The sequence below is a fragment of the Vanessa cardui genome, chromosome 6 (genome assembly GCF_905220365.1).
Source record: "Vanessa cardui chromosome 6, ilVanCard2.1, whole genome shotgun sequence".
Taxonomy (NCBI): Eukaryota; Metazoa; Arthropoda; class Insecta; order Lepidoptera; family Nymphalidae; genus Vanessa; species Vanessa cardui.
Window position 1 is genome coordinate 783,735 of NC_061128.1, and position 21,174 is coordinate 804,908.

The 21,174-nt window shown below is 33.4% G+C and overlaps 1 protein-coding gene across 1 annotated transcript in view; it reads right to left on the reverse strand.

The window, feature by feature from the left end:
- Nucleotides 1-12,964: 12,964 nt before the first annotated feature.
- Nucleotides 12,965-21,174, reverse strand: part of LOC124530708 (neuropeptide FF receptor 2-like) — a 90,309-nt gene continuing 82,099 nt past the window's right edge. Inside the window, exons 7-9 of the mRNA XM_047104963.1 lie at nucleotides 14,346-14,461; nucleotides 13,528-13,608; nucleotides 12,965-13,162 (exon numbers count right to left, since the gene is read on the reverse strand). Of these exons, the coding sequence (XP_046960919.1) occupies nucleotides 12,986-13,162; nucleotides 13,528-13,608; nucleotides 14,346-14,461 (374 nt within the window). The 3' untranslated portion in view covers nucleotides 12,965-12,985. The remainder of the gene's footprint in view (nucleotides 13,163-13,527; nucleotides 13,609-14,345; nucleotides 14,462-21,174) is intronic.

The window sequence follows — 21,174 nt, forward strand, 5'->3', positions numbered from 1 at the left end:
ATTACGATCATTGTGGACGACGAAATCATGTGAAGAAGGATTGCCGTTATTTCAAGACGATGCAACAAAATGGCGGTAGTAGCAACAATCAAACGCCAACTGCAAATACATTACAAATATCCAATAACGAGGAGAGTTTCGCTTTTATGTTATCAAAATGTAAGTTGTCTAATTCTTATCACAATTCTTATAATAATACAATTGTTTTTTCTTTTAGATTCGGGTGCAACTGACCACATTGTAAATAGTAAAGATTTCTTTTCATCATACTCAGAATTAATGTCTCCGATAAAAATTGGTGTCGCTAAAAACAACGCTAGCATTCCAGCTCTTGGTAAAGGCCAGATTCACGTCACTACTAATATGGGTTTTCAAGGATCAATTGATATTTACATTTATATTTACAAAGATAACAAGTTATTAATGACTGGTGTTAGCTATAATAATTTATTTATATTAGACTTTCAAGTAACGCGATGTCAATATAATTTAAATTTATCTCAGACTTCTAAATCTTATGAACTGTGGCATAAACGTCTTGGCCATTTAAATAAACAAAAATTTAATATTCTTAAAGGTTTAATTGATGATAATAATGTAATTAATGATATTACTCCTAGTGATGAATTGTGTGAATCATGTATACTTGGTAAACAATCACGACTACCATTTGCCAAATCAAAACAAAAATCGGATAACAATAGGCCACTTTTTATAATTCATTCGGACATCTGTGGTCCTATTACGCCAACTACATTTAATGACAAAAACTACTTTATAACTTTTGTTGACGATTTTACTCACTATACAGTTACGTATTTAATGAATTCTAAGTCGGAAGCATATAAATGTTATAAAGATTATGTAACTAAAAGTGAAAATTTGGTTAATTTTAAAGTTGTTAATTTGTATTGTGATAACGGTCGCGAATACCTTTCAAATGAATTCAAAGAATTTTGTGTTGACAAAGGGATAATGTATCATTTAACGGTTCCCTATACTCCGCAACAAAATGGTGTATCAGAAAGAATGAATAGTACATTGACCGAAATGGCAAGATCCATGGTTATAAGTGCGAAATTAGACAAAATATTTTGGGGTGAAGCTGTTTTAACAGCTACATATTTAACAAATATTTTACCCACTAAAAGTCTAATAAATAAAACACCATATGAGTTGTGGCATAATAAAAAACCGAAAATAAATCACGTAAAAATTTTTGGCTCTACTGCATACGTGCACAATAAAACTAGAAAAACTAAATTTGACGAGAAATCTATTAAATCAATATTAGTTGGTTATGATGCAAACGGGTATAGATTATTTAACGTTGAAAACAATGAAGTGTTTGTAGCCCGCGATGTTATATTTGACGAGTTAAATTTTGAACAAACACGACCAACTCGATGCAGTAGTGACAACAATAATAAAGTGAATCCCTCAAAAATTAGTAAGCCCGAAAATGATTTGGCAAAACTAATAAGTCAACAACAAGATTCTTTGAATGAAACTTCTTTTGAAAATCAGCCAAGTAATATAAGGCGCAGTGAAAGAATTCGCAATCTACCCCCCAAAGATTACAAACAAATGAATGATCCTGATTTACTGCTATCTCTAATTACTATGCAATCTTTACCTTCATGTTATAAGAATATTTTTAATAGACATGATTCCGACAAATGGTTAGAAGCTGTAAAAAATGAAATTGAATCACTTCGCAGCAACCAAAGCTCGATTGGTTGCTCGAGGTTTTACTCAGGAGTATTTACAAGATTACGATGAAACGTTCGCACCAGTAGCACGGATAACTAGTTTTAGATTTATTTTAGCTTTGGCAAATCAATATGATTTACATGTCCGTCATATGGACGTTAAAACGGCATTTCTTAACGGTATATTAAAAGAAAATATCTATATGGAAGTACCAGAAGGTATTATAGCTAATAATAATCAGGTGTGTAAATTAAATAAAACATTATATGGCCTGAAGCAGTCATCCAGGTGTTGGTACGAACGTTTTGATCTTGCTATTAAAGATATGGGTTTTAAAAATTCCGAAGTTGATCCTTGTCTTTACATATTAAATAAAAATTGCATAGATAAAAACGTTTATATTGTTCTGTATGTTGATGACTTAATAATTTCTACTAAAAATTCTGATTCATTGCAAATTTATAAAAATAGTCTTATGCAAAAATTTCAAATGTCAGATTTAAAAGAAATAAAATTATTTCTTGGAATTAGAGTTCAAAGAACAAATAATACAATTTCTTTAGATCAATCTACATATTTACAAAATGTTTTAAATAAATTTTCTATGAATGATTGTAATCCGTCAAAATCACCTTTTCCGTGTAAATTAAATTATATAGCTTTAAATTCGGATGCATACTACGATGCACCTTGTAAAAATGTCATAGGCTGCCTTATGTATGCTATGCTTTGCACAAGGCCAGATATTTGTGCTTGTATTAATATATTAAGCAGATATCAGTCTAAAAATAACGAGGAATTGTGGAAAAATTTAAAACACCTTTTACGTTATATAAAAGGAACAGTTGGGTTAAAATTAGTGTATAATAAATGTGATTTTAAAGATATAATATGTGGGTATGCAGATTCTGATTGGGGAGGCGATCAAAACGACAGAAAAAGTACAACAGGCTATTTGTTTAAAGCTTTTGATAATTGTACAATATCTTGGAAAACACAAAAACAAGCTACTGTCGCCGTCTCCTCAACGGAAGCTGAGTACATGGCTCTTTTTGAAGCTGTAAAAGAAGCAGTGTGGATAAAATCACTGCTAAACAGTATTTCTATCCAAATAAAAGAGCCTATTATAATTTTTGAAGATAACAATAGCTGTATTGCAAATAACCCCACGGACCACAAAAGGTCCAAACATATAGACATAAAGTACCACTTTATTAGGGAAAAAATCGCCGACAATATAACAAAGTTAGAATTTATTTCCACAGGAAATCAACTAGCTGATATATTTACTAAGGCGATGCCCTCGAACAGATTTCTAGAATTAAGAAAGAATTTAAAATTAAATTAATTCAAAACTTATGTGAATTTTGTAAATTAACTTGAATGTGTACTTGTATTTTTGAGGGGGATTGTTGGAATATTACAAAAATCCAAGTCTCCACAGATACTAAATAATTAATTAGTTATTTGATTACATGTTTACATTCATTCAATCTTTCACTCACTCAATTATTGTTAAGATACTCGGTTACTTTGTGTCACATTAAATTAAACTGTCGAACAGTGCAGACGTGTTTTCCTTTCTACCTGCGACCCATTTCACAACACGTATATTAATTATTTTGGACATCCCGACGTTTCGAGCACTTTACAGCGTTCGTGGTCACGGGTAGACTAAGGTGACATTTGTCTATTTGAAGAACAAAGGAAATATTATTAACAACTACCGCCAACGATTTCTCAATTGGTATCTTGAGTAACGTTCCGGTTGCACGCAGAAGGCACTAACTGTATCTTTAGGTCTTGCAGTCTGTTGGATTTGGGATTTTAAATTTTTAATAAGGGGATCCCAGGTGTTAGAAAGTCTCCAACCATCTTCTCTATTGAAGTTCGGATGTTTTTGAATTTCAATAGCCTCGCGTATCATTCTAGGAATGAATCTGTGTTCTTTAGCGAGGATCTGTGGTTTATCAAATCGGATAAAATGGTTAGGTTTATCCAGAGCATGTTCACAGACTGCAGACTTTGAAGAACGCCTATTTTCTCTCTGAAACAAAGATTTCCCAACGATTGTCAGGATTCTTGATGATAAGGATGTCAAGGAAAGCTAAAGAATTATTTGCCTCTAATTCCATAGTAAATTGAATATTTTTATTTATAGAATTAAGATGTACTAAAAATGCAGATGTCAGATCACTAGGTAATATTGTGAAAGTGTCATCTACGTAGATCCTGACAATACATTAAGTCACACAGTTTATTGGAAACCCACACACACCAACAAATACCTCAATGGTGACTCGCACCACCACCCTAGCCAGTTAGCTACCGTTGGGAAATCTTTGTTTCAGAGAGCCCACCATCTCTGCGATGCTGAACACCTAGAGGACGAGCTACGTCAGGTCAAGCTTGCACTCCACCAGAACAAGCTGCCCGTGCCTCGCCAGCATCGCAGAAGCCGTATCAAGCCACCCACAGTTGAGCGACAACCTGCATTTCTACCATATGTGAAGGGAGTTACAGACAGGATTGGCAACATCTTGAAGCGAGCTTCGATTAAAACCGTTTACAAGCCTCATAAGAAAGTGAGCCAGTTCTTGAGACCTATCAAGAGTAATATTCCTTTACAAACTGCAGGAGTATATAAACTCGAATGTGAGTGTGGTTTATCTTACATAGGCCAAACAAAGAGAAGTATCGGTACCAGGGTCAAGGAACACATAGGAGATGTCAAAAATAGGCGTTCTTCAAAGTCTGCAGTCTGTGAACATGCTCTGGATAAACCTAACCATTTTATCCGATTTGATAAACCACAGATCCTCGCTAAAGAACACAGATTCATTCCTAGAATGATACGCGAGGCTATTGAAATTCAAAAACATCCGAACTTCAATAGAGAAGATGGTTGGAGACTTTCTAACACCTGGGATCCACTTATTAAAAATTTAAAATCCCAAATCCATCAGACTGCAAGACCTAAAGATACAGTTAGTGCCTTCTGCGTGCAACCGGAACGTTACTCAAGATACCAATTGAGAAATCGTTGGCGGTAGTTGTTAATAATATTTCCTTTGTTCTTCAAATAGACAAATGTCACCTTAGTCTACCCGTGACCACGAACGCTGTAAAGTGCTCGAAACGTCGGGATGTCCAAAATAATTAATATACGCGATTAAAATCCGTAATAACTAGTTTTATTCAAATGTGTAATAATCGCGAAAATTTAAGACAACATTAAATTTCAAAAGAAACTATCTATTAACACTTACTTTCTAATTTATAATATTACTCCTGATATGATTATTATATGCTAAATATAAGTACTAATAGTTCTTCTATAGTTAGAATACATTTTATAATTAGACTGTTGAAATGGCGATTTGTTGAGCATACTTTAAAGAAGGTTTATTTTTCCAACCGATACGACTGCAACTTTCAAGACGAGGCCGGCAACGCACCCGTAAGATCCCCGGTGTTGCATATGTCCATGGGTAGTGGAAATCATTTTCCATCAAGTGAGCCTCCTGCTCGTTTGCCACCTTTAATATAAGAAAGTATATTTTAAGATTTCTTTTAGTAATAATTATTACATATTAGTTGAGTGGCAAATATTTATTCCTTAGTGAGTGAGATAACAAGAAGGTATTAAAGGCATTAAATTCCTTGGTATGTCAAATCTATAAACAATTTTCGTAAGAAAATTACTCTGTTTAGTGATTCTTGTCATGTTGTGTTGTATATGAGCACGAACAAAATCTAGGCTTCATTCATTAAATGCTTTCTGAAACTTTTTATAAAGAACTTCGATAGCACCGCGTTAAACCGTTAAAAGAATATTAATAACGTGCCTGAACGTTTTTACTAAATTAATGTATTACCTAGGCATTCATGAAACTGGTAACCGTGAAGTGAAAAGACTGTAAACTTTCTAAAGAATAGGAATAAGTTGTGACAAGCAACAAATACACAGACATGCTCGTGTGAAAATTATTAGCACTATATAATTCTAAAACAAAAATAGCCTAAGCTAATCGTTATAACATCAGCTATCTGCTAGTGAAATTTCCCTCAAAATCGGCCCTGACGTTCCAGAGACTAGCCGGATAGACAAACAGATCAGACAGACAGACGATTGTAAAAAAATATTATTTGAATTTAGTAATAAGTAGTTGTTTTAATATTACAAACATGCACTCTAATTTGATTATATTTATAAATTCAGTTCTGCTAGTCCAGGATTTGTATCCTATTTACTGTTATATTGACTATCTCGCCAAAAAGCCCAGTAAGATGTAAGCGATAATAATGAACGCTGGAAGGGGAAACTTTCGGTTTCAGTATCAAAAACGAAGTCAAACATCAAGTAATTTATGCGAAAAATTATTCATTATGACCTTACTTGATAGCTTTGTGCAAGTCAGCAATAAATAATATGCTTATGTTCCCGTTAAAGGGTGAGTGATCCAATTTAACAAGCACATAGGGCATAACAATTTAGATTCCAAAATTGACGGCGCATTTGTGATATAAGGAATATTTCTTTGAGTACCGATGTATATTGGACAACATCACATACATTACTTAGATCCCAGTAAGAAGCAAAAGCACTTGTGTTATGGAACAACAGAAGTAACGACGGTACCACAAAAATCCAGACTCAAGACAACATAGAAAACTGGTGAACTTTTTCTACATCGACTCGAACCCGGGACCTCGGAGTGGCGTATCCATGAAAACCGGTGTACATACTTATTGACCACAGAGTTCGTCAAATCTATTAGTGGCTCATTGATTGATCCACCTACCAAATTAATTAAATTAACCATGACGAAATCGATCCGACTGCCAACACTAATAAAACAAATCCACTCCATGAAAATATTTGTACATTTAGTTTATAACTTTATAAAAGATATAAAACAGCAACTGAAGTAGAAATAAAACTTTGTACGTACATCTATGAAACAACTACTAATGGAACTTACACTGTTCCCTAAGTTGAAGTGTATGTAACTTAGATTAAAATTGATCATCTCTATACGACTTTTAATTTTTGAGAAATTCGTGGACAAATATAAATAAAAATATATAAAATAAAATAAATAAAAAATAAAAAAGCCTTTTATTCCATGCATAAATTTACATATTACGTTATACAGTTTTATACTATTTATTTTTTTAAAGTTATATAAAAATAAGGTTTTGAATATTTAAGTAGAAACAATATTGAAACTTTTACATATCTAGTTTTTGAATTTATAGGTAAAGTGTTTCTTCTTGGAAAACTTGTTTTTGCATGGACCCCTCTCAGGTGAAGGCCTCCTCCAAGGCGTTCCATTTATCTCTATTCTTTGCTGTAAATAAAAATATACAGATACGAAATTAAGCACACGTGCTAGGAAACCTAAATGCATCATCATACTCAAATATAATTAAATTCCAACAATGTAACATACATACATGTCCTCGTTTTTTAGAAGTCGGTTAAAAATCTGTACTAAAATAATTTGATATCTTCATCACCTTGTTAACGGTTTTAATTAACACTTACCATGACCGAAGCGAGTCTGATTAACATAAAAAATATCTTACTTAATTTAAATCTTAGTTAGTTGCTTGTTTCTTAGCTTATTAAACTGCAATATTATAATACATAAAACGAGATTTCGATTTGGTATTATTACAAATCAGCCTGAGTAGGTATGATAATCATGTATAATCAAATATCTGCAAAATCCTTACTAACATTAGAAAAGTAAAAGTTTGTATTTATTGATGTTTGTTACTATTTCACGAAAAAACTACTAAATGAATTTCAATAAAATATGTAAATAATATAGTTTATAGATCAGAATAACACAAGAACTATAATTTAGAAATTTATTGTGTTCAAAAACAATATCTGCAACGCAAGCGAAGACTGCGAAAATTAATTGTAAATATTTTGTGTTCTTGAAAAGTGACTGAATGAATACTAACTTTTACTTCAAGCATTGACCTATACCTCATACAACGGAACATTCCTATATTTTTATTTTCGATCAAGATTTTTCATACTGTACGTACCCTTTACAACACGACTCACAAAGTTTTAATCACAATCGAAAGAAAAGGTTACGAACGTAGAGGTAAAAAAATAAACTAAAATTTCACTTACAATATTTTTGATTTATTTAAAAAAAAGAATCGCTTTAAAATATATAGGTACTATTTGGTTGGTTGGATCGATCGTTAAAATAGTGGTATTATATTTTATCGATAAAATCTACATTCTTAACCGGTTTTACCTTAAATTAACACGGTGACATGGCGATTGAAAAGTATTCTAGGATCTTATTAATATAAAGAATATTTTGATTTTGAAAAAGATCAATAGCAGTACGTAAATACATACTGGTATAGTACAACACAACTAAGATGTAGCATCGGTAAAATTCGTAAAACCGGTCTCATCCGAATTAAGTGCACTGTCCCAAATTATCAATATTTATTTCTTATGTTTGTTGACGGGACACCTTAGGAATGAGATGATCGCCTCCAGGCTGTTTCTTTATTGTATATATCTAACACGACATAAAAAAAATTATCCTGCTGATGATTGATGATTTCTTTCGCCGGTTCTTTTCAGGTCTGAGGTATTTAATTCCGATCTAGTACTAGATTTTTGACTATCATTAATAATGTGTAACCACTTCTATTTTGAATAAAGATTTTTGACTTTGACTATGTGAATATGATCTTTACACAAACGTAATATCATATGACCTAATATATTCGTCAATTTGACACATCGATTTACATGCACTTGTTTTCTCGGTTTGTACTGACGCGAGAATCTATAGCTTATACATATATCTACTACGCCATTTGTCGAATGGCGCGATAGGGTGCTATTTCTATTGGTTGTATACCAATACACATATATAATCAAAAAATGGGATAAAATGTGGTAAAATGTGATAAGTTGATAGTAATCGGTTTTATTGAATTTGCCGATGCTACATCTAAGTTCGTACAGTGTCGTACTGCTATAATTACTATTTACACCAACAATGCACCTCCGATAATGAACTAAGACCCTTTTCACGTAATTGCGGCTTTACGTCCCTTGTGCTCGCAATGACACAGACAAAAAGGGGCGCTTAACCTCTTAGATCTATATAATATAAAAGGTAATAATATATATTTGTATTTATTAAAATTAAATTAATATAATCAGTGACATATAATGTCGCGACAAAGCTTCATTGAACTGTCGTTCGAGAATTAATGTTGAAATTGCTAATTGATATAATCAAAGTATATATTTGATGGCTATTCATTTATTTCTAGTAAACGAAGAAATACTGGTATTAAAGCGTGTTTGTAAAATAGTTCATCACATTTCACTCATCATCATCAATCGATACCGTTTAATTTCTCATTGTATTTAAATCTTCAAATATTGTACCTTTTTTGTATCTTATTTTATTTCACTGTGCATGGATATCATTACCATGCAGCATTAAAATTAAAGTATTAAGATTTAAAATAATCTCATTTATTTGATCAATAATTAAATTCCATAAACAGAAGTCTGAATGCGTCGTTAAAAGAGTTTACTTTTTATCCGTGAGATTCTGGATTCCTTAGGTTCTGTATTTGATAGAAGAATCAGCTTAGTAAGTTCATAATCAGATCATATCTCTTTGTCATCTCTTTTTCGTGTCATCTCGTGGATTCCCTTGGACAATCATGTCTCTTCATAAGTGTACCAAAAGCGTTTTCGCTGTTACGAAGTATCAAGCTTCTTGTGTTGCGCAATATTTCACTATCGCTATTTTGCACAATTACAATCTGTACAAAGTGTAATATAAAATTTGAATTTATAAATCTTGACTTGTTCCTGCTCTTTTGAGCTTTTGTCGTCCCCAATTTTTACACAATCTTTAAGCTAAATTGGACTGGTAAAAATTATATTAGTAATTCCTTAAAATGGAGCATTACTAATATACTTTTTTATTTTTATAATTAATACCTGTCTCGTCTTCTTCCGGGTCAATAAGATTTTTTTTATAATTCCTATTGCTACATAATATAATTGATCAAGAAAATACTAATTATTTGATTTTGATTAAAAAATCATAACAAACAGTTGTTTCATATATTTACATTTATATTTGATATATTTGATAGGTTGGCAGACGAGCATATGGGCCACCTAATGGTAAATGGTAACCATCACCCATACATAATGATGCTGTAGAAATATTAACTGTTCCTTACATTGTCAATGCGCCACCAACCTTGGAAACTATAATGCTATGTCCTTTGTGCCTGTAGGTACACTGGCTCACTCACCCTTCAAACCGGAACACAACAATACTGCGTACTGTTGTTTAGCGGTAAAATAAGTAATGAGTGGATGGTACCTACATAGGCGGACTAATAATCATATAAAGAAATTACTCCTAAATCATCTCATATCCATCTAAGAATATGTAGTCTTCGAAAAAGAATCGATTCGAACCTTTTTTAGATTTTTCTGTAGACGTTGGACGTGTCGACGACGTGTCTATAAATGTTTATACAAAATTTTGTAATCATTATAGTTTCCAAGGTTCTTTCGAAAAGTGTCTAGACTATTTTTTTATTATATATAACTGATAATAAATAAAGTTCATACAAGTTATAAATAACATTTCTATCCTAGTAATATATATTGATTTATTGTTATTGCTTGTAACCAAAAAATGTACCCAAAAATTAAACACAGCTTACTTTAACTTTGTATAATTTATAATGTTATTAGTATTATTTCAATTTATCATGATATATAAATCAAAGAAAACCCCTATACTAATAGACCCCGAATCGTGGGGCCAGTGATTTATTAACAATTGCTTATATTTTTTAGACTTATAATAATAAGTCTAACAAATTTAATAAAATTTAAATTTTATGTTATACTTAGTATCACCCGTAGCATAGTTCGCCTTTAAGGTGTTTGATTGTCATGTGTTGGGCCAAAAAAGTAGCCTATGTCCTTTCTTAGAGTTAAAATTTGCTTCATACCAAATTACATCAAATTCGGATCTTCGGTTTGGTAATAAGAGCGACAGACAGAGAGAGCTACTTTCACATTTATAATATTACATAGTATACATAAGATTTATAATAAATTATAGTTATTACAATACAGTACGTGATCAATCTTTATACGTAAGGATTCATCTTAAAGAAAACAAAGGCTTCGACAAACTTTAAATATGCTGTTTTAGGAGACGCTTAAACCATTTAGAGTCGAGATGGCCCAGTGGTTAGAACGGGTTCATCTTAATCGATGATTGCGGGTTCAAACCAGGCAAGCACCGCTGATTCATGTGCTTAATTTGTCTTTATAATTCATCTCGTGCTCAGCGGTGAAGGAAAACATCGTGAGGAAACCTGCATGTGACAAATTTCATAGAAATTCTGTCACATGTGTATTCCACATGTGCATTGGAACAGCGTGGTGGAATATGTTCCAATCCTTCTCCTCAAAGGGAGAGGACGCCTTTAGTCCAGTAGTGGGAATTTACAGGCTGTTGTTGTTATACCATTTGGCTCATACATATTTCCACCGAACATGACATGAATAAGAAATAAGCATATGCTAACTCATGTCACACCCCATTTATATATATCCAACGTGCAAACAACTGCCCTTATAATAAGGAGTTATTGGATGACGAAGGGTCAAACAAACCCTTGTCGTTAGAGCACTTCCTGTAATACATTTAAGAATGAGAATTTTCCTTAAAATTAAATTGTTATTTACAGAAAAGGTGGGATAAATGTTCAAAGGTTAACATTATATACTTTTTTTTATTATTCAAACGTATTTTAAGATCCACTTGAAATTGTTATTTTAATATTTATAGTGAAAATGAATACAGTTATAGATATTGTTACTTTAAGAAACATCATGCCTGTCTTTAATGTACCACCAATTTTGAGAACTAAAATGTAATGCCGTAGTTTCACTGGCCCTGTCACTCCTTATAGTGGGAAACAAAAGTACTCAGAAGCAAATAGCTTCTGAACTCTACTTCTTATTTATTTGAATAATTATTTCATTAGTATTGTAGTATTTCATTGTCAGCCATTAAAATGCCGTCATGAACGTTTACATTTGTCATGTCATTCATTTAGATTAAATTAAATAAAAGCCTTAACACACTACCTTTTAGAACGCTACAATTATTGTACATATTATTGGAAAATGTTTAGAATTCAAAATCGTTTTTTGTTAATATTGAAAAATAGTAGTATTCTTATAATTATGTTTTTTCCATACTTTTTAAAATGTATTTTTTTTTTTAATAAAATTATTAAAATTGACAAATCAAACAATGTTATACTTGGTGGTAGGACCTTGTACAAGCTCGCCTGGGTAGATAGCACTCAATCATCAGATATTCTACCGCTATACAACAGTGCGCAGTATTGTTGTGTTCCGGTTTGAAGGGTGAGTGAGCCAGTGTAACTACAGGCACAAGAGAAACAGCATCTTAGTTCCCAAGGTTGGTGGCGCATTGAGGATACAAAGAATACTTAATATTTCTTATAGCGTCATTGTCTATGGGTGACCACTTACCATCAGGTGGTTCATATGCTCGTCCGCCAACCTACTTCATAAGAAATATATATATATATATTATAGAGTTTGTAACAAAACAGAGCCTGTAACCTAAACATAAAATTAACATATTCCAATGGTACTAATTTAATCATTAAAAAACTGCATTCCATCAAATGTACTACGACTTACCCATAAAAGTATTTAGAGTAGTTATAAGTAACAGCTATTTAGACGTGGATTTACCAAAAACGAGTTGTAGAAATGCTATTTGATTCTAATTAAATATACTTTATTAGAGTAAAATTGATCTACGCTAATTCGCTGTTAAAATTTCGTGTAACAGATACGTGTGTTAATACATTAGTAAATGATATTATGAGGGTAAAGTTCATTTAAGACTGGTTTTATATATTGTATTCGAATAGTTTATCAGCTATAAAGAGATCCTGATCATGACATTTAAATAACTTTGAGGTTGTGTTTAATGTTTATGTAAAAATAACAAGTAAAAAATGCGTGTATTTCTTTGTATTTGTGTAAAACTATTATCCTTTTTCCTTTTATATGGGTCACTTTTTAGTGGAAGGATTGTTGCACAATCGTGCAATAAAACATGTGAATAAAATAAATTATATATTTACATTGTGATTTTTACATAGTTAATTACAATCAACGTTTATAATCAATGTGACCGTGTCGCTGCAACATTTCGACGGAGAGCGCATGCGCGGGCGCCGTGCGTCGTGACGACCGCGTCACGTGACTCAGCTGCGTCGTGGCGCGCGTTTCGATACCCCGAGCGACTTGCAATCCGTGTGAATGACCATTATGACGAAGGGCGTTCATCTGAAGACAAAATGGATTTGTTAGCAAATCAATGATTCACGTTATTAAAGGAAAGATGAAAGGTATCTGAAATAGATGAGATAGGTTGGAACGACGCTTTCGCAAATGAATAAACAATGTTTGAGTACAATTAAATTTCATAAGTTAACAGTTATTAAATTATCGTGTGAATCAAAATAATATTAAAAATAAGCTTAAATATTTTAATTTAATAAAATCAATTTAATTAGAAAGAGACTGAGAAAAATAGAAAGAGAGGGAAAACCGTCTCGGTAGGCAGAAAGCTTTTTCTTATTTCATCTATAATTTGTCAATAATCTTGTTTTAAAAATTATTCACTCAGTAATGTTGTTCAAAAAACCTACCTGTAAATAACATCTTTTATGCGGCTCATGATATAGTTCATAATCGCTTGAAGAACCATCAGGCTTTTGCGTACATCTCCACTGAAACAAAATTGTGATGTATTAATAATAATTGTATTAAACCGCTATTATGAAAACAATTTAAGGGAAAGTTGAGGTATAGCTATATCATGAAGTTTATATATAACTCGCCCCAAAGCCTCTTAATATTTTTTTCATCTAATAAGCTGCCTGTTGTACCTCGGCTTATTTTTTTTATAATGTTTTTTAACTACTTATTCATAATATTAAATATTAATTCAAAGATAAAATGATGTTGAAAAAGTAAGTTTGCTATTCAGTAGCCGTTTAATCTTTTTATGATTTTTTTTTATGATATAGGTGGCGGACGAGCATATGGGCCACCTGATGGTATGTGGTCACCATCACCTATAGACAATGATGCTGTAAGAAATATTACTTATCCTTACATCGTCAATGTGCCACCAACCTTGGGAACTAAAATGTTATGTCCCTTGTGCCTGTAGTGACACTGGCTCACTCACCCTTCAAACCGGAACACAACAATACTGGCTTGCACATAGCCCTACCACCAAGTGGTACTCTCAGTTAAAGACTGAACTGTACCATTTCGGAAAGGCGTAACTTACAATCCAGCATATCAAATAATCTGTCCTTTCCTCTATTCAAGACTTAATTCAACACATTCCATTATGAAATGGACAAATCATTTGGGAAGGATCCATTTCATAGAGATTTTGGGTCTCACTATCGTATCGAATCAATTATTGAAACGTCAAATTAATCTGTTATCTTACCGTGAACTTTGTCTGTTGACACATTGCTCGCCCACATAGCAGCTTGTGGACCGAACGTTGAAAATTCCTCGTCATTAAGCAGTAGACGATCGGATTAATAGCAGAATTCGCGTGACCTATAAAACGAAATCAGGTTATTAAGGCAGTGAAGACTAATGTCCCAATTCTAGGTGATCCTGTCCTTTTCATGAGAGGATTTAGATTGCGTATTGACTGATATACAGGGTGACGGATAATCATGCAACCAGCGTGATTATATTTTTCGAGTCCTGATGCCACAAAAATAGAACCCTTGTATCAACGGCCCCACACGACTGCATTGATTGCACTAACCTAAATATACCAATGTCTCTCAGGTTAGTAAGTTTCCTCATAGTTTCCTTCAAATTAAATCAAAATAAACTTTATTCGAGTAGGCTTTTATAAGCACTTTTGAATCGTCATTTTACAATTAAGTGAAGCTACCACCGGTTCGGAAAGTAGATTCTACCGAAAAGAACCGGCAATAAGCTCAGTAGTTACTCTTTTTTAACATTTAAAAAATACAAAGTCATGTTAATTAAATACAATTATTTAAATTAATATTAATATTCATCAACAAGTATGTGGCGAATTAAAAATTTCACAGACGAGAGTTGTTTGTTGATGTTTACTGGATCGTATCTTATGTCTGTCATAATATTAAGACTGCTTTAAGAGCCTCAAGCACTTGTAATACAATCTTATATGTAATCACAAGTCAAGGACTAACTTTATTCAGAAATTAATGAACAATTAGGTCAGTGAAAACAGTAATCTGGTATAATGACAGGATAAATTGAGTTCGCGTGACTTTAGCTAAACAATCAAAGTTCCGATATGCGATATTAGATGTCCGTCAAAGTTCTGCATACGAGGAAGTCAGATATAAAGACGACAGTAATTGCATACGTTCACCTTTAGAACTTCGATTAAAGGTTATTTTAATCTGATAGATTGATATGGAGGTCGATTTTGATTTACAATAATAAATGATAGCACAGTATAATATACGAGTACACATTATAGGGTAATGGAAGAAGTACTTATATAAAAATTTTAACAAAAAGAAAAACCGACTTCAAACAAAACACTATTTTAAAACAAATGAATATGCACGAAAAAGTAATAAAAATAATTGCATATTCAACATATTTTTTACAGTCTTCCTAAGTTAAATGAAATGAAAAATATTAGACTACTTAAAAGTCGATTTTCGATTATATAATGTAGTTATAGTTATTGGTATATTTGGAGCCGGTGTCAGCCACGGTGCCCTTGCCCCAACAATCAAAAGAAAGAAGCGATACGAGCCCCTTGATTGATCCAGTATATTATTGTGTAAAAGGTAATTTGTAAAAAACATATTTGTTAAAGTACTCTCGTATTGTTTTATTGGCTGACACCGACTCCAAATATAACAATAATTATAACTACATGATATAATCGTTAATCGACTTTTAAGTAGTCTAATTATTTTCATTTCATTTAACTTAAGAAGACTCTAAAAAATATGTTGAATACGCAATTATTTTTATTACTTTTTCGTGCATATTCATTTGTTTTAAAATAGTGTTTTGTTTGAAGTCGGTTTTTCTTTTTGTTAAAATTTTATTTATTTTTTGATTTTAAGTGAAGCTAATGTTGACTAACTAATTTTTTTTAATATGGATAGATTAAGCGTTCCGTTTATATGAGTCAGAAACTACTTCGAGGACAATTTCAAAGGAAACTTGCGAATAAAGCAAAAATAGACTTTCGAAAATGCGGATTTAATACGTCACGCGGCGTAAACTACAAGGATCCCTCGAAAGAGCTGTAATCGAACTCAGCAAAAAATCTTTGAAAAAGACCAACTATATTTCGTACATCATATGACATCACATCACATACACAAAATTTGATTAAAGATAGTAAGAAATTCTGCCCCTTATCGCACCCTAACTGCGAGCCGTATAGGAGTTCCATCACTACATAGTATAAAACAAAGTCGCTTTCTCTGTCCCTATATCTTTAAATCTACGCAACGGATTTTGATGCGGTTTTTTTTAAAAGATAGTGTGATTCAAGGGGAAGGTTTGTGTATATAATACATGAACAATATAGTAAAGAAACACTGATAATTTTAGAAGTTTGCGATGTGATGTCGTAAATAAACAAATTCTGTAGTATATTTAGTATCAGTATTGCACCCGTGCGAAGCCGGGGTGGGTAGCTAGTTGATTATAATATTCGACTATGATAATTACATAAACATAACCACATTACGGAAGGTGACTCAAATATCCAAATAACCTATAAATAAAAGATTCGACTGAGTATCGCTAACGTGCTCCTCAGAATTGTTCCGTTCCCTTCCGTTCCGTTACTTTGTAATGGATCCCGTGCTCAGAACCTTACCAAACTTTCACCAAATTACCCTTGAAGTATATATTTTATAATAAAAAAAGAATTATCAAAATTGGATAACGTGATTTTCAGTTATTCACCTATTTGTCGCGCATATACATAATGCAAATTTAAGACTTATGTCGTTTTCATATGGATACCATCATCGGAAAAAAATAAAAAAAAAAATGGGACCCCACGGGAAGCACTACCTTTCAAACAAAAAAAAAATATCAAAATCGGTCCACCCAGTGAAAAGTTATGAGGTAACAAATATAAAAAAAAAAAAAAAAATACAGACGAATTGATAACCTCCTCCTTTTGGAAGTCGGTTGATTAATTATTACCATAAAATAGAACTTGCAGGTAATCAAATTCATCGGACGTCCTAGTCACCCAGAACCCAGTGTGTACATTAGTTTTCATGGGTACGCCACTCTGAGGTCTCGGGTTCGATTCCCGGCCGAGTCGATGTAGAAAAAGTTCATTCGTTTTGTATGCTGTCTTTTAACACAAGTCCTTTAGCTTCTTACATAGGGATCAGAATAATGTATGTGATGTTGTCCAATATTTATTTATTTATTTTAATTAATAAGGAAACGCCAAAAACAATACAAAGAGCAACATCAAACAAATTTGAATTTCCAACCTAAAGAGAGACGCCACAATATTTTAAATTCAATTTGACGCCTTGAAATTTAAAATGAAATACATATGAAACTCATCATATAGAATTAATGACATGATTGTTGTTTAGAGTATTGTAATACAGAATTGACAATTTGTAATCAAAAGAACAAAAGGCTTAAGCAGTTCAATCTCTATCTTCTATACATAATAATAGAATATAATTGTAGTGTCTGTTTGTTATATTAAAATAACTTTGAATTCAAGGCATATGTATAAACACACGGTACATACGCCAAAAAAAAATTACAATTTTTGTCGGTCGGTTTGTTGGTTGTGGCTACTCTATAGTACGGCTTGACCGGTTTTGATGGGACTTTCAGTGGCAGATAGCTGATGTAATAAAGGGTAACATAGGCTTCATACTTTTATTTTAGGATTATACATATAAAATAATAATAAACTCGAGCACTGCTAGTTGGCAATAACAGGAAGAAATTTGTAATAGTACGATTACCATATAATAAGTGTACACAAATAATAATAATAACATCATCAGAAATAAAACAAAAATTACATTACAAATGTATCTTGTACACTTGTATCAATTACACTACTATGTATCAATGTTGAGCGATAGAATCAATAAACGGTACCCAGACGGGCTAGCACAAACCAATTAAATCTAATTTTTAAATTGATCGACTGATGATCTACTGATTATTATAGAAACATTGTATATGCATCTATACATATAATAAAATTGGAGTGTCTGTTTGTAATAATAAAGAAGCCCTTTTTACTCAATGCATAATATATATCACGGTACATAATTTACCAAAATAACATTTTTTTACAATTATAGTCTGTCTGTTGGTTCCAGCAGGTCTCTGGAACGGGTGGACCGATTTTGACTTTCACTAGCAGATAACTGATATAATAAGGAGTAACTTAGGCTACAATAATATTTTTTTTGTTAAATTCAAACGCGTACAAGGTCGCGGGCACAGCTACTTAAAAATAAAAATGAACAATCTTTAATTGGAGTTCCTCTTAAGTTGGACTTCTAGTAGGTTAGAGTCTAGTTGGTTAGGTTAGGTTAGGTTAGGTCGAGATGGCCCGGGGTGCATGTCAGTCGCCTCCTCGTGGCGCACCCTGGGCAACGGGGCCGGCTTGTGTGCTCGCCGGCCGCGGCTAAGACTGACGCGGAGGAAGGCCGCGAGGTCGCTCCTAGTACTTCTCCGAGCGCAGCGGAGTGGACTATGTGAGCGGCCCCGCTGGCATAGCGGAGGAGTGTACTATATGTACAATATGTATTATATGTATTTATGTAAATATTGTAAATAGTTGTGTAAATGTCAATATATATATATGTATATAGAACGGAGGGCTCTTTATGAGCGTCGAAGGAGGAGTGGTGGTCCACCATCTGATGCGTGGTGGTCCACCGTGTGGTGTGGAGATACACCGATGGTCGGCGGCGGAGCCTGTCATCTTATCCGCCGCCACCAGGGCGTCAGCATTGTTGGCGCCCAGCCTCCAGTGGCGGACTCGGGGGAGTCCGTCACGTTTACTGGACGGAGGCAACGGAGGAAGGCGCGCCCTTGGGCGCGCATTCAACGATTTGACCGCCTCACGGCGGTCGCCGCGGGGGGGCCGCGGAAGTATGCTCTAGCGTTCCCGTAGCCCCTCCATCACGCGGTACGGTGGAAACCCGAGGAGGTTTTAGTGGGTAGGACAGGGCCTTCTGCCCTGGCACGGGGCCCTTATGGCCCCGGTCGAGTCCCACATACCCGTCCCGGTCCCCCGGCCGGGCGGGAGGCGTAAATGCCTTTCCTCCTCGTAAAACAAAAAAAAAAAAAAAAAAAAAAAAGGTCGAGATGGCCCAGTGGTTAGAACACGTGCATCTTAACCGATGATTGCGGGTTCGAACCCAGGCAAGCACCGCTGATTCATGTGCTTCATTTGTCTTATTAATTCATCTCGTGCTCAGCGGTGAAGGAAAACATCGTGAGGAAACCTGCATGTGACAAATTTTCATAGAAATTCTGCCACATGTGTATTCCACCAACCCGCATTGGAACAGCGAGGTGGAATATTTTCCAAACCTTCTCCTCAAAGGGAGAGGAGGCCTTTAGCGCAGCAGTGGGAATTTACAGGCTGTTGTTGTTGTTTGTTGTTGTTGGACTTCTAATTAAGTATTTATTAGATTTATTTAATACTAGCGACCGATTCCAGCATCGCACGGGTGCAATTTTGATGCTTAATGGACTACAAATTACATCTTGTTTCTTTACTATATTGTCCATGCATTATGTACAAAACCTTCCTCTTGAATAACTCTGTCTATAAATTAAAAGCAATTAAATCGATTGCGTAATTTTAAAGATTTAAGCATACATAGGGACTGACAGCGGTGTGCATGTGAGTTAGTTGTGTGAAAGTGTAAACCTATCGAGTAGTTAGGTGTTTCTTCTCGATAGTTTCTATACTTAAAACCAACGGTAGCTATAAATATACGATATATATTTATACCAATATCGATATATAATAATTTAAGAGTCAACTTAAGTGAAGTATACATTATTTTGCTTATTTTGATTTTGATTAATGCACTCTATCTTATAGTGATGTGCCAAATACAATAACACTGATTGTAATATGTTATCTATGTTGGCTTCGTAACTTGTCGGCACGGTTCCAATAATACGATTTGATGATAAATAAATAATATTGAATAATATCTTCAGATCCTTGCAGATGAAAGCCGACCTCGGAAAGTAACGACTTAAGTCACATACACTATTCGATAAGTTTATGCTTTAAAGTTATAGTTACAAGAGTCAATGTCGCTTATTACTTTCTTACATCTTTCTTATCATTTGTAACAGAGCGGTTGAAGGTCAGCTTCTGAACCTGCTGTAAAGTATTCGTTTCGTAATTGACGATAATTTGTAGAAGATTTAAATACCATGTTAACGGATTATCGAAATTTAAATTCAGAATCACTCCGGCGCCGAACCGGATATAAATGCAACTGTTTTTCAATATTTTAAATACGTTACTTTTTAAAGCTCCACGTTTAGTCCTTTATTAAATAATATTAATTATTTGAATTTAGAGAATCAGCAAAGTTAAAACTATTCAGGAATTTTTATCATAGAAACGATACTTTGCTTAAAGAAGGATTTATAGACTTTACACAGTAGGCAACTTAGCCTTACGATATTATCAACACCTCTTGTGATTATCAATGATTCTACCAAAGTGATTAGTATTACTATTAACCGTAATATTGAGCTTTGAGTTTTTTGTTAAAAACGTCCCCAAAGGAGTCTTTAGGTATGAGATTGTACATAGACTGGGCAGCTCGTTTTTAGCTGTAGTACCTCAAAAGGAATATATAATATGACGTAGTACTATGAAAATTTAATGAATGAATAGAATACAGATGAAGAATGATTCAGTATTTCTACATTGTATCGTAATCCAAATATTTAATAAAATTTAACTAATCCTCTTGAAGCTATTGATCAGAGTAGGAATGTATGTGACAATTAGTTCAATTAGCTGATATACAATTTAGTATCGTCTGAATGCGAGCTCCGTGCTTATAGACCTGTTATATATGCATATAATCTGGGCCTGCGACTTTGTGCACGTTTGAATTTATCAAAAAGAATATTATTGTAGCCTAAGTTACACCTTATTATATAAGTTATCTGCTAGTGAAAGTGCCGTCAAAATGTATCCAGCCGTTCCAAAGATTCGCCGGAACAAACAAACTAAAATGGTA